The 15,185-nt window shown below is 43.4% G+C and overlaps 1 protein-coding gene across 7 annotated transcripts in view; it reads left to right on the forward strand.

Moving 5' to 3' along the window:
- The first annotated feature begins 2,088 nt into the window (after positions 1 to 2,088).
- Positions 2,089 to 15,185, forward strand: part of LOC147457885 (putative sodium/metabolite cotransporter BASS5, chloroplastic) — a 120,457-nt gene continuing 107,360 nt past the window's right edge. For 2 of the 7 annotated variants that reach the window (XM_086512665.1, XM_086512667.1), the window contains exons 1-2: positions 2,222 to 2,550; positions 8,676 to 8,806. In XM_086512665.1, the coding sequence (XP_086368791.1) occupies positions 2,248 to 2,550; positions 8,676 to 8,806 (434 nt within the window). In that variant the 5' untranslated portion in view covers positions 2,222 to 2,247. Of the gene's footprint in view, positions 2,551 to 8,644; positions 8,807 to 15,185 lie in introns of all 7 variants that reach the window. The other 5 variants (XM_086512666.1, XM_086512669.1, XM_086512670.1 and 2 more) reach the window with 5 other exon arrangements.

Raw genomic sequence — 15,185 nt, forward strand, 5'->3', positions numbered from 1 at the left:
AAGAGCTCTATTCATGAGGTTTATTGATACTCTCTCAAGCTTTTCCTCTCAAGCTTTCTACCCTTCACAATTTCACTCCCATCTAATTTAATTTAAAAAATGGCTTGCCCATTCACCTCAATTTGTTGAAGATTATAGAATTTTGTCATTGCACTCCGCAAAGTTCTCAAGTTAAAGAATAGATTGTTGAAAGAGTTAAACTTGAGGTCTTTCTTCTTACCAGGATATATGTTATTGATGTGGAAAGGCTCTCCAAGCATCTCCATGACCTTGGAATTAATTTTGAGCCTAGCATGTTGAATAATTGATGGCTTTGGTAGCAAGGACACCTTTACTCTTGATTGCTTAAAATTTTAATCGATAATCTTGAATAGCTTTCGGTAACCTACCCTACTAATTCCAAATTTGTCTATAGTGCCTTGAACTTCATCCTTGTCCAAAGTAGAACTTTGCAAAAATCCATCCATGCATTTTCGCATAGCAACCCTGAATCTTTTTCATCCAATAGATTGCCAACGACAACAAGTGGAATCACTTCACAAAATGATTGTGATGCACCTCTCATGTTTCCTTGTGAACATTCTGGCTGAACTAAGGACTTGAAGTAAATACAAATAAAGAGTATAGCACCCAAAGATACCAACTTGCAAGACAAAGATAACAATTTGAAAAAAACATCAATTTTACCTCACTTCTTTGATTCTTTTGTTGTAGCCTCCACCTTCGTGCTTGAAACTCTCAATATTCTTCAACTTCCTTTGTCTTTGTGTAGGCCCAAACTCTGTCCTCTTTCTTCTTAATGTATTCAGATGATTAGAGGCTCTTTACCTTCTCCTTGCTTTCTTGAAGCTGATGATTAAGAGAGTCCTTCAATTGTAGTAGCAAATGGTTTTCCAACTTAAGAATGTCCCTTTCTACTGCAAGTTTTTGTGTATAGCCTAATAGCCCTTTCATACCATCTCTTACAAATATTATCAATGAAGAACAATTGAAAAATGGTGGGGTGCATTTGATGATGGGGTCTATGGGATACAATCTACCATCCGTCCACATGTCATTGTGCTTCTTTTGTTTTAAATTTCAATGCTTCTATGGCAGAAAGAGGAGTTTCACAAAGCTTAGTCTTTTTCGGGAAAGGGGAGTATTTATCTTCCAACTCAATATGGAGATGATAGATACTTCTCTTAGCAGGATTCATGGTCAAAGCTTAGATATGGGGGAGATGATGAGTTGGATATGGTGCAAAGAAAAGACGCAATGAGCAAATAAAAATTTAAAGTTTGAACCAAAAGAGAAAAACGATGCATTGGGAAGGAGAATTTTTGAAAAAGGGACACATTCCTAAGAAATTTGAAAACGACACTACATGTGGTGCCCCAAAAAGTGACATCTCATGCATGGTAGTAAATAGGTGGAGTTTTTTTTCCCAATTTTGGGTTTTAAAACTTCTTGTTCACATTTTCAAAAATGAAAAGTATTTTCTCTCTCTACCATTTCTTACATGACTAATTCGAAACCTCAAACTTCTCCTAATGCATGCATGGCTACATGTGTACCAATTATTTGTTTTTATGCAACTATACATGGCCTTTGTAGTTATGCAAATTTTGTCTTTTATGCAACTTTGCAATGCCTTTTGTAGCTATGCAGATTTTGACATAGCTGCATCACTAAGGCCGGGTTCACATCAAATGGGTGGAAGAAAGCTGAGCTGAAGCCTAGCAGAAGGCAATAAACTCTCTTTCTTCCACCCTACCAGTATTCAAATAAGGGTGGAGAAACAAGATGCTCTTAAGGGTGGACCAAAGATGGTGGAGGCATCCCGTTGGTTCCTTTTTGCTGTGCCACGGGTGGAAGCGAGTTTGGACTTGGGGGGAGGGGGTGGAAGAAAGAAAAACTCCTTCTTCCATGATGTGGCAAAAACTTTTGTTTCTTCCACCGCCTGCTATGAACCGTGTTTCTATTTTCCTAAGTTTTGAGTCGTGATTAGTCGGAGCCTTCGCATTTGAGCTTCCACCGCGGGATGACTATATGCTTCCCGTAACCACAACATTACTCTACTAAAAGTGTCACATCTCTTTCTCTGTCCTTTCAATCAGTCCATGGTCAACGCTCCTGTCTTCAATGTCAACACAACACCTCACAACACCACCTCTGGGCCCTGGCACTTCAATAGCTCCTAAGCTAGGCTAGTGACCATTTCAAAGGAAGTTCCAATGGCGAGCTCTCTTTGCAGTTGCCCACCACATGTGTATGTCTCCTCTTCCTCCGCCTCTTCTCTCGCCCGCAAGCATGGCCAACCTCCGCTCCCTTTCATTCGCGCAACCCGCACCTTCTCATGCTTCAGCTCCTCCCAGCATGGTATTTCTTCTGCAGATCCCTTCTATGCAAGTAGCCTGGTTCGACAATTTTGCGCCTGTTTCAGGAGTCGGGCAAAGATCTGAGTCGGTATCTTCTGCTGCTGTAGCTGCTGCTTCTTCGTCTTCTTCACCCAGTCCTTTGGAGGACGAAGGATTTGAAGAAACATCTGATGATCCAATTGTAGAACAGGTGATTTGGAAACTAGAAGGGCATTTTCTAGCTTAATGTACTGTTATTGGACTGACGTTGCACTTTGGCTTTTCTGGATGCTGCTTTACCCATGTACTAATGCAAGGTGACGTAAGAAGTCTTTCTTCTTTGTGGCACATGGAAAATCTTGGACACTCATTACATTGTTACATTGCTTGTAATGCTATGGTGACGCTAGGATGAATGAATAACTAAGTATTGTGTGACCATGCAAGAGGCTCAGTTATTCATTCAATGCTTTGTCGAGGCATAGCTGGCTTAGTTATCTATAACTGATAACTAAGCCTCGCGTGACTAGATCAAGTTGTTATGTCTCGACCGTTAGTTTTTGTCACGAGAAAACTTTTTCAATTCAATCATCACCATGCGGAGGTTCTCTCCTCATTTTGACACCTCAAAGAACATAAGCTTTGATTGTAGCAAGCACAACATGATGTTGCGTGTTTATGTGACCCTTAATGTGACAATGAAAACAACGACCTTCCTTAGAATAAGTGCTTTGCTCTTCCGATGTGATGTATCCTCCTAAAATTCCTTGTGCTACCTTTTCTTCTGAGTAAGCATAGGTTTAGCACTTGTGTTAGCCTTTCCCTTAGGTTCATTTTGAGAGTTCTTTTCTGAGAGACTGTTGGAAGATTGGTTAGAAGAATTACCGTTCTTACCATTCTTACCATTCTTACTGTTCTAAGGGTCCTTTGGTTAGTTCGGACTTCGAGGCAAGTACTTGTCGAACCAATTCTTGAGTGCGTAGTTCTCTTTGAGCCTCACGCTCGGTCTCCCAGACCGCTCATCTTGCTTCAGCTTCCTCCTTTCTTTGTGCTTTTCTTTCTTTTCGTTCGTCGCGCTCGCGTTCCAAGGCAATGCGAGTCGCTTCTTGTTTGGCCATCATGTCCATCATCGTCTTGACCATTGCCTCCATAGGATTTGGTACACTTTGTGGTGTAGATGGCGAAGGGGGAGGGTCGGAAAAATCTCTTGGTGGGGAAAATTCTTCGTCGCCTCTCTCATGCTCATCACCTGTATGCGAAGTATCCTTCCGCTTCGGGTGATGACCATGCACTATGATCTTTGGTTCTTAAGTTCACGAGAAACTTGGGTTCTTGAGGTTCTTGGGTTCTTGGGTTCTTGAAGGTCTTGAGGGTCTTGGGTTCTTGAGGTTCTTGAGGGTTTCTTTCGCTTGCAATCTGAGAAGGATCTTCTCTTCACCCGAGTTCTACTCTTTTCCGTGGGCGCACCCCTTGGTGGCCTTGCGCTCACACCAAGGTTGCTTTTTCCCACCTCACGTCGATTGGCCGGCCGCTAAGTGCACGGTTCGTTCTCAATGAGTGAAAAGAGACACAAGGGGAGGCTGGACAAACCCTTCTTTCTTGGGATTCCTATCACTCTTCAAAAACATGATTAGGAATCGACACGCCCAAGCGAGCCTGGGTTCGTGCGACCTCAACAAGCAAAAAACAATTATGTGGTTCTTGTGGTTCTTTCCTTGAGTTATACAGAACACTGCCAAAGCTCTGATACCAATGTTAGGTGCAGCGGAATGAATGTTGTTCTTTCTCAAGATGAGTGCTCTGTACTGTGCTCAAGGTTCCTTTTGTTCTTATGGAAGGGAGAGCCTTCCGTTCTTAATGAGAGAGTGCAATGGACACAAACAAAGTGAATGGACATTGTGCATGAAAGTGTATGAGATTGAGAGATAGAGAAGAGAATACGACACTAGAGACGTTGTAAAACCCTCCTCCGAAGGCCCCACTCTCGTCGGCGAGAGTGGTCTACTATTGATTACACAAACTGGTACAAACTGAATGCATATGACTGATGCAAGTGTAGGCTAGATCGACGACGACGACGGTGATGGCGAGACCGATCTAAGGGGTGAAATCTGATGGTCTTTATCTGCTGTCCAAAATGCTAATGACTGAAATCTGTTGATGCCGAAAACGCTATGGAAAACGCTGATTTTTGCTGGTCTTTATGGCTGAAAAACTGCTGCTACTGTGGGGCTTAATGGGCTGAGGAAAAAACGCTGAAATGGACTTGCTGAAATATCGCCAAGGCTGAAATTTGTGGCGCTTCTTGCTGGGATGAAAAACGCTAGGTACTGAAGTAGGTGGCGATGGGTTGCTGATGCAAAAACGCCAGAGCAGGGACTGCATGGCGATGAGGCTTGATGGAAACGCTAGGCTGATGTGAAGGAAAAACGCTAGCATAGGAGATCTCTGCTTGGAGGGAAAAACGCAACCAAGGGGTTCTTGCTTGAGAAGTTGCCTGTTGAGCGGTGGAGCTCCTGCTGCCTCTTCTGCCAATTAGTGCTAGTCTAGGATTGCTTATATACAAACTTACTCAATTTGCCCTACCTACTTTCCAACAAAAGTCATAAAAAAATAATAAGTGAAAAATGTCAAAATAGGTAAAATAGGATAAATGCACTGGAAAATGCTACTGATGGGATCTGAGTCGAATCTGATGGTCATGTTGTGTGCAACCAGAGGATATGCATCTAATCTAAGTGTCTGGACATGCACGGTCTGCGAACAGTCTCACAAAAGTGCCAGATCACTTCCTATTCTAGACTGAGTTGACTGAACTGAACCCTGATCATGCTATAGCTTGTCCACGGACACATAGGGTTGGATGTGTCACGTGACATCTATTGCGTGGGGATATTGACTGTGAAGCGTCCTAGTACAGTTATGCTACCGAAATCGGGCCAAAATAGGTGGATTTCAGCCCGCATTATGCGGGACAGCTCGTAGGAAATCACAGGGTTTATTTCCTTTGTTAAAGAATAAAGAAATACCGAAAGGGGCACCAATTTTGGGGCCTACAAGTTGTCGGCGTCTGCTCGGGGCATTCTAGCTTCCGAGCCGTGTGTGTGCTTAAGTGTTAATTCGTGTGTGTACTTAAGTGTTAATTCCTGTCACAGGTTTCCTTCGCACGTTCTCTCTGTGTGTGTTTAAAGTAAAGAATTTCGGGTGAAAGCCAAAGCCTACCGCCCCACAAGCCGATTCCATTAACACGTGTGTGAAAAGATTGATCAAGTACTCTAGAGACCCGAGATTTGCGAAACACCTCAAGAATTACCCGATTGATGAGATTTACTCGAGATGGTGTGATGCCATTGATTCTCCTATCAGGTCAGGAGGAAAGCTGAAAGGACAGACGAGTGCATAAAAGTACTCGCAGAAAGAGCTGGACAAAACTCTTGACAAGAAGTTGAACCAGAGGATCACCAGAAGATAAGCCAGAGAGTTACAGAGCAGCAACCAAGCGCGGAAGAAAAGGAAAGACGAAAGCAGGATTGGTACCAGATTTTGTGGGGACCGTCGACCCTGATCATATGAACAAAAGTACCGAACTTTGTAGAGCATGGGGCAAAGTGCAAGACTAGGAAGTCCTTATCTTCTTTGATGGAGAAGCGCTCAAGGAAATGGGGTCACAGGTGACAGGCTGAGGCTGTTCTAGCGGAACCCCGTCTAGCGCCCCTTTCGGTATTTCTTTTATAATGATCTTCAAAAGGTTTAACTACCCCTCTCTCCAATGTGCATTTGATAGCTGAGGGGAGCCTCCCCCAAGGCTCTTATTAAGGCCATTGGCCGTAATAATACAAAAGCATGCATTGCTCCAAAAGTAACCAAGTTAGCGCTCCAAAAGCTTCCTAAATCTTGCAGCAAACTGTGACATCAACGGCCCTAAAAATGCGTTGCAAAACATGGAGACTGTTGTATAGCAGTGCCATGTCATCAGTTCACCATAATATCTCCTGTAGGCCTTTTTCCCACTCTCCTCGTCTAGTAGAGGTTGCCATGTCATCACTTTTGTGACAGATCATGAGATATAGAGCTTCTCCACATTTGATAAGATAGATAGAAAGAGATACTCCACAATTGATTGAAAGATGGTGTTGCTAAATTGGCTTTATCTGACATAAAAATAATTCATTTAATTATTGGATTTATAAGTGAGAGGGTTTTCTCGCTTAAAACACCAAGAAAAATAATTCTAAATGAATTATTGGAATTTTAAGTGAGAGGGTTTTTCTCACTGGAGACATCCGAGTATAGAATATTCCTAGTGCGTCATTCAGAGTAATGACGGGAGCACTGTGAAAGGGAATATCTGTAAGGCCACCAGGAACGGGCACTTCTGATGCGTCACATCGGATGGGTGACAGTGAGGATCGGGAAGAAGTATCCGACCATCTGGGAACGGACATCTCTGATGCGTCATAGGATGGGTGACATAGAGCATCGCGAAGGAGATTGTACCGTAAGTTCGGTAGGAAAGGACTAGGTGATGGGTATTCCTGATGCGTCACAAGGTGGATGACGGGTGCATCGAAAAAGGAATATCCATAGTCGAGAGGAAATTCCGAACTGTGTTACAATTCTGCACAAGGAAAAGCAAGCACTTGAATGAAGATGGGTTCAAAGGAAACTTGAGGAAAAACAGATGCTTTTTAAGAAAGCGGGATTGCTTTTCGGGAAAGCAGATGCTTTCTCGCGAGGAAGTCGAGGAAGTCTATGTCTGCATTGCAATTGTGCATGTGATTGCATCCAAGGACGCCTGGGAATTGCTGTGAAAGCGTTGTTTTTTTAACTTATAAGGTTTTATTGAGTTTTTGGACAGATTCAGACTATTTTTTAAAATACGTCGGCTGCCCACTTATTAAGTGGGCAGCCATCTGATAAATAAGGCAACACATCAGCCAACATTTTCTCTTTCTCTTTTTTTGGCAGAACAGCGACGCGGGGAAAAAAAATAAAATAAAAAAAACGGCCGCGATCTCTATGCGAGCAGCTTGCGTTTAGCTATTCGTGCTGTGGCCAGGAGCTATAAAAGCATCACATGCCCTCACTCAGAGGGGGGGATCAGTTTTTGCAAGAAGGAGATGCTGCTGCAGATTTCATCCGCAAAGAAGACGTTGCCAGTGATGCCCATGGCTGCCCCAAGTGTGCCAGATGTCGCTAGGACCCAGTGCGCGAGTTCCCTCGCGAAGACGTGCCTACGGAGCGCGTTTCCATTGCGACAAGCTGCTGTTTTTCTCTGTTTTCAGCCCAGAAATGTCGTAGACGGGGCTGATTTATGAGAAGGAACCCGAGAACACACCTCTTTTGTGTGTAGGATTGGAAGAGAGGATTTTTTGTGCAGAGATCTCTTCGAGGGAATTGCTTTTCGAGAATCGAGTTGCGTTTCGAGCGTCAAGACTCTGAAGGTAACGATTTTCATGTTATGATCTCTGAGTATTTGATTGCAGGTGTACTTCCTCTTCGTGAGTGAGTAGGAGCAGAGGAAGGCATGAGCCTCTGTAGGAGAAAAGCGCTCTGAGGAACTAGAGCCAGATCAGCCCAAGGGTTTTGTACCCAAGTTTGGGAAGTAGATCCACGGATCGGAGAGAGGTAGTCTCTCAAGTTGTGATCCGGAAGTTGGGATTTCCAAGTAAGGACTTCATGTCAGGGAAAGCAGAGCTGTTCTGCGGGAAGAGGACTCTAGAAACAGAGTTGGAAAAGAGAGTTGCAGGGATCTCATGCCCTGAGTCTGGAAGGTGAGATCCAAAGGCGAGAACCTTGGTTCTTGAGGATTTGGAATAAGGAACAAAAGTTCCTTGGAATAGGGCTTTGCCCTAGGAATAGGAAGCCGAGGCTTCCAGAAACCATAAAGTCTTATTCTAGAATGAACGTGGTAATACGTTCGGTTCAAGTGCTTGTATAGACTTCTCCTCAGTAATAAAGATACTATTACGGGGGGGGACAATCCCATCTTCTGGTCCCCAGTACTGTGTCGATCTTCTCACTCTATATCTCTCTCTCTATCTATTTCTCTCTATATCCTCTGGCTTCAGTAATTAGGTGATAAATTGTATTTATCCGAGTGTATTTTATATTGTTATACGCTCCCGTTTGTGACAGATGGTTTAGCTTATAAGCAAGCCCCCAGATGTTCATAATAAAACAAACTATCGTTTGGATCTCTCTATTTCTTTGCAGAACATTGGCTTCTTTGCATTGGAACTTTAGGTCATGTTTCATCCTAGTTTGTAGTGAGTAAGTTTGACACGCCTGGTTGTTTTTGCAAGTTTGTGAATCCAGGTCAGTTGAATTGTGCAGCCTGCGGAGGGAGTTGCGGAGAGAGCATGGAAGATGTTGAAAACAGCAAACAGTTTCCTTCCACAAGTTGTGATGGCTAGCACATTGTTGGCGCTCATGTTTCCACCTTCTTTCACATGGTTTACGAACAGGTTAACTTTTCTTCTAACCCATTTCATCACCATGATTCTCATTCATAAGAAGAGATTAATTCATTAGCAAGACGGTCGTTCACAAGAAGAGGCTAATTTCATCACAAGATTCATTTAGCTGCTTGAGCTCCAGCGATGTTTTCCATACGGCTTCTCCTTTTCATGGCTCCTTTATGGACCTGCAAGCTAGGCTAGGAATTCTATTGGCATTGATGTATGATTAATAAATTCACTACCTTGAATTGTGTCTAGTTTATGAGGAATAGTAGACGGCAAGGTTTACGATTCTCTATGTGAAGAGGATTTCGATTGGTGGAAGAGAGGTTGTTATGTGGGAATTTGAGCTGTGGCTATTCTTGTCCCTTTCTGGATTCTTGAGTTGCGTAGTTGATCATAGTTTTGTTTACAAATTACGGGCAGAACTTCTGAATGCTCTCACAGCATTTTGCAGCCAATAAATGTTTAAAAGAGTTGAGTTAAAGTAGCCTTGCATCCTTTATTTTTCTCATGCCTGTCAACTACATTGGCTGGAGATGTATAGTGAGACTATCTGAATGTTGAGCTTGGAGGTCTCTTGCTGAAATGAAGGCTTTGTTTGTGGAGACGGTGAAAGTTGGTTAGCTGTGAGGAGGTTTTAGAAAACTTGGTTCCTAGATATGGAGGGCAGTACTTGACCTGGCACTGAATGTGGTGTTGGCAGTGTTATTGAGATGTTCAATGCATCCATTTTCACGGAGGAAGAGAAAAAATATAACAATGAAGGAGCTTATATTATAACCTGGGTGTGTAGGATCAAAGTGAAAGTGATGGATAATTACCAGTGAGCTGAGTGTCCTATGGCTATGATTTATGTAGATGCACAAGCTTGCCCTGGAGAATATTTACGTGCATACTATTGATATGGGAGGATGCATGATGTCGTATACTGATGGTGGCAAGATAGCCTCCCTGAGAGCTGTCGCTATTAAGATATGCAGTCCATCGGTAATTTATTTTTCTCCTGGTGTTTGGTCAAAGCCTCCTCAGTATGCTGTTGTCTTCAAGTTTCAAGACTGTGTGCACAGTTTATGTAGTCGAAACTTCTAGCTGTCTTTGGCCCTCATTGCCTTCTCAAGAGTTCACCTCCATGTAGATGTGGAAGTCAAAGCTTCCTCCTGGAAACCTGGAAAACCCCATGCATGAAAAAACTCCATCAGCGTCTCTCTTCTTCCCTTCTCCTGTCCTACTTACCTTCCTCATTTGCACCTTGACAACCTTGGGGACTCATTCTTGGAGTAAATCCTTCAGACATGGGCTCAGTCGAACATCGGAGAAGCCAACCCTTGCCCAAAAAGTGTCTAGTCCTCAGTTGCCCTGGTCAACTTGAGCAACTGCGGTAGAGATAATATTTGATAGAAATGCCCTAAGCCTCTTCTCTTAGGTGTGATTACACTGCATGGGCTTTGTGCATGTAGATCTCCATAAATTATACTTCCTAACATCTATAGTTGTAACGTCTGCACTTTCCTTGCGCTACATGGACATTTGCTACAGTCTAGCGTCAGTCTAAGCTTGGAACCTAGCCCGGCACTTTGTGAGCCTCTAGTAGGACGTGCATGCCCATGCCCATGCCGGTCATAGTTGCATACCCTCACTTGCACAGGTAAGTCACTTACGTGACTTTAGGCATATGAACAATCACTTAAGTCATTCATTAATAAGTGACTTTGACATGACATTTATTTATTAAAAGTAGGTAGGGCAAATGGCTAAAAAACCTATAAAAGAAGCCCTTTGGGCACCGGTAGAAGGCAGAGGAGCATTAGAGAGCCTCTCAAGAAGCACCAACAGGACCAACGTTTTTGCCCAGCAAAAGCCAACGTTTTTCCCAGTAGCCATCTGGTGTTTCCAGCTCAGCATCGCCAGCATTTCAGATCAGACCAGCGTTTCTGATTCAGCTTGATCAGTTCAGCGTTTTCAGATTTCAGATCAGATCAGCGTTTTCAGATTTCAGCCATCTTCATCTCCAGCGTTTTCAGTTTTCAGCCTGTCGTCCTCCTTGGTGATAGCATTCAGCCATAGCCTCAATGACGACGTAGCCTCCTCGTCGTCGTCGTCGTCGTTGTCGTCGTCACAATACCAAGCACCAGCAGTACCACATACACACAATATCCAATCCTTGGCCTCGTCCTCGTCGTCGTCGACGACGACGAACCCAAAGAAACCCAAGTAGAACGAACAACCTAAAGAACCTCTCCCGGCTTTTTTTCTTGAAAGAATCTTTGAGTCCCGACCATGGACTTATTAGCTCCCATCTTTGAGTCGGATACACGAAAACCCTGATCTTGAGTACCGGGATCTACTTGCCTTGTATGCAGATATGGAAGGAGTTGGAGACAGGATCCCTACCCCTCTTCTGCATTCGCATTCGCATGTAGCGTGCATCCCCTTCCATCGACAAGAAACCCTTGGAATTACCTCCGAGCACCCTTACCTTTCAGTTTCACCTGCAATGTTTTCAGAACAGAACTATTCGAGTGGTAGTACTTGCTCGCAAGGCAGAGTCATCATGAAGGCTGGTATTTTTGCGACAGTAAGTTTACCTAGTCACTCGTGTGGTCGGTGTTTACATTGCACCAGACCTACATCCGCAGTATCCACCAGCTTGGAGGCGTTTTCATCGGTTTATGTATCCACATGCATCAGAAGCAGTCAACATTAAAAGTACAGAAAGAATCCCAAGATAGAAGTTCGACAGTTGTGCCTCACCTTTGACAGTCACGTGGGCACTTCACTTGCGCTACGTGGACATGCTTTTGCTACAGTCTAGCGTCAGTCTTAGCTTAGGACCTAGCCTGGCACTTTGTGAGCCTCTAGCAGGACGTGCATGCCCAAGCGGGTCATAGTTGCATACCCTCACTTGCTGAGTTAAGTCACTTACACGACTTTAGGCATATGAGCAATCACTTAATTCATTGATTAATAAGTGACTTTGACATGACATTTATTAAAAGTAGGTAGGGCAAATGGCTAAAGGACGCATAAACGAAGCCCTTTGGGTACCAATAGAAGGCAGAGAGTAGTAGAGAGCCTCTCAAGAAGCACGAGCGAAACTTACCAAGAAAAGGAAAAGGTGCGAAGAGAATAGTAAGGGGGGGGGGGGGGGGGGGCGGGCGGTGAGGGGAAACGAGAGAATTAACACTAAACACGTTGTCATGCATTTTTTGGATGGGCATAAAGCAAATAGATCATGCCAAAAAGCTTGCTAACTAGCCTCATGTATATATGTGTACATAGTGTTTCGAGTGTTGGGAGTGACCATGTAAAAATTCATGTACAAAGGTTTGATTTTGCCCGGCTTGTTTATTGGAGCTTTGGATTGGTTGAGTCCCCAAAAGATGGTTTTCATTAAGTATTTTCAGCTGTGCTTTATAGCTTGTGAATCGGACTTGTACAAAATGAGATGTGTGTCCGAAGTGGGCGGTTTCGACTTAGAAAGTGGTTGCAGATGCATGCGACAAAGGCAACTGGGCCAACTTGATGATTTAAATTAGAAATGCTGAGATTTTAAATTTATGGAAGTAGCCGAAGTAATGGGCTCTGAGTCGTGCTTTACGGTGTCACATTTGGTGGCCTGAGCTGTGCACTATTGCTTCTGGAAAGTTAGCTTGGAAAGAAGGTTGAGCTGATAATTTTTTGTGGGGAGAGGAGGAAGTTAGGAAGATTGTGGAGAATGTGCCATGTGGCAATGGGATAATCCCACATAGGTGTTGGAATTAGGGTTGCAGGAAGACACAGTTTGGAGAAGACGAAGGAAGCTCAAGGCACACAACAGAGAGTATATTACTTAGTGTGCAATGGAAAGATTGATAGCCCTAGAATGAATCGGCGTATATACAATGCACGGGGAAAAAACCCTTTAAAGAGGGAAAAAAATGCCCCGGTGGTCCTAAGTGTGTTCACACACATCACTACCACATGTATATGGTAACAAATGATGCAGTGAACGAGAGCTGACACATGAGTAAAGGGAAGTGCCATGCCCTGAGAACATGATTCGTCCACAAAGGGGAGTAAGCCCAAAGCTTTGTGAAAAGCTTCTCACTTCTCACGAGACAATGCCTTTGTGAAAAGATCTGCAAGGTTGTCCTGTGTTGGCACATAAGCCAAGTTGATCTCTCCTGTTGAGAGCCTCTCCCTGACATAGTGGTAATGCACCTCAATGTGCTTTGTGCGAGCATGAAAAACTGGGTCACTCGCAACTGCCAATGCGCTCTGACTATCAGTGTAGATAGTGTTGGCAGTGTCTTGTCCAACACCCAAATCAACCATAAGGCGTCTGAGCCATACACACTCAACCGTAGCTATGGAGACTGCCCTGTACTCAGCCTCACAACTAGAAGTGGCCACAGTAGGTTGCTTCTTGCTCAACCATGATATACATGAACTGCCAAGCATGAAACAAAAACCACTTGTGGACACTCGCGTGTCAAAACAACCAGCCCAATGTGAGTCCGAAAAAGCATGTAAATCTGGCGGCAATGATCCCCCTTGCGATAAAACAAGCCAAGATGTAAAATGCTGCTCAAGCAACGGAAAATCCTCTTGACAGCTTGCCAATGCTTAGACCTTGGGCTATGCATAAATCTATTAACCTGTGAGACTGCAAACTGAATATCTTGCATCGTGTTGCATACATAAATGAGGCAGCCAATAGCAGTTTGATAAAGAGTGACATTAGCAGGATCACTAGCATCATGTAGACTTAACTTCAAACCTGTTTCCATGGGAGTGGCAATAGGTTTGCAATCCTCAAGTCCAAACTTACATAGCAATGTCTCTATGTAACTTTTCTGACACAAGGCAATACCACCATCACATTGCTTAAAATGTATGCCCAAGTAATGATGCAACAGCCCCAAATCTTTCATCTTGAAAGTAGCATTCAAATCAGCCTTAAATTCAGCAATATGTGCCTCATTGGGACCAGTGATCAACAAATCATCCACATAAAGAACAACAATGAGAAGTACATCGCCCTAACGCTTGACATACAATGTGCTTTCTGTTGGACTGTTACGAAAGCCTCATTTGACCTAATGAGTGTCAATTTTCTCATACCAAGCACGAGGAGATTGCTTCAACCTATACAAAGCCTTCTTACATCTGCACACTTTGTCCTCTTGTCCTTTCTTGACAAAACCGCGAGGCTGCGTTACATAAATTTTCTCAAATATGTCACTATTCTAGAAAGCAATAACAATGTCTGATTGATGTACATCCCAACCAAAATGAGTTGCCAATGCACATAGAAAACGAACAGTAGTCATACGACAAGTGGGAGCAAAAGTTTCTTCATAATCTATGCCTTTTTGTTGCGCATAGCCTTTTGCAACAAGTCGAGCCTTATGGCAATCAACCTCACCATCCGGCTTGCATTTCAACTTGTAAACCCACTTTGTACCAATGGCCTTTTTGCCAGGAGGCAAATCACAAAGTCCACGTGTCATTTTCTATAAGTGCATCATATTCTGATTGCATGGCAGCCATCCAATTTTCTGAATTTTGTGCTTCATCAAAAGACAAAGGTTCCTCAACATCATGTAGGCTAGACACAGCCAAAGCATAACAATCTGATGCATAAGATGCATGGCGAGAACCTGAACGAGTACGACTAGGCAAAGGTGCATCCAATTTACTGTCACGCAAAGTATGCACCAACCATTTTGGCATACCTCTAGCCTGCTCATTCTCAGCCCTTTCCTCATCAAGTACATCATGTATATCTGCATCAGTAATAGACTGACCTGTAACATTTTTAGAAACCCCCATAGGTTGTACATTTGCCTCATTGGAATTTACATTCGTATTTCCACCACTGAAAAGAGGCAACAAACTGTCATAAATGTCCTGTGAGCTTACATTACTGTCTCTAGTACATGACAACAAGGGCTGAACAGAATCTTCCACAAACACAACATCCCGTGAAACCAGAATACGTTTTGGTTGTGGATGACACATGATGGCCTCAAGCCAAAAAGAATGCGGCAAAGCTTGACTTTTGACCATACATCGTGTCATTTCCGTATGTGACCTGTTTTTCCTCTCAGCAACACCATTTTGCTAAGGTCTATAAGGCACTGTACTTTTGTGTTTTATCCCACGACTAGCCAGAAATGCATTAAATTCATGAGACATATACTCCCCCCCTCGATCGGAACAGAGGATGTCCATAGTACATTTCGAGACATTTTCAGCCATAGCCAAAAATTGTTTGAAGCACATAAAAACTTCGGACTTCGCTTTAAGCGGAAATACCCATGCATGTCTAGAGTAATCGTCAATGAAAGTCACGAAGTAAAGGTAATTTCCCAAGGACGGAGTTTGCTTGGGTCCACAA

This window comes from Adiantum capillus-veneris, chromosome 5 (genome assembly GCF_014529385.1).
Source record: "Adiantum capillus-veneris isolate H3 chromosome 5, ASM1452938v2, whole genome shotgun sequence".
In the NCBI taxonomy this organism is placed as follows: domain Eukaryota; kingdom Viridiplantae; phylum Streptophyta; class Polypodiopsida; order Polypodiales; family Pteridaceae; genus Adiantum; species Adiantum capillus-veneris.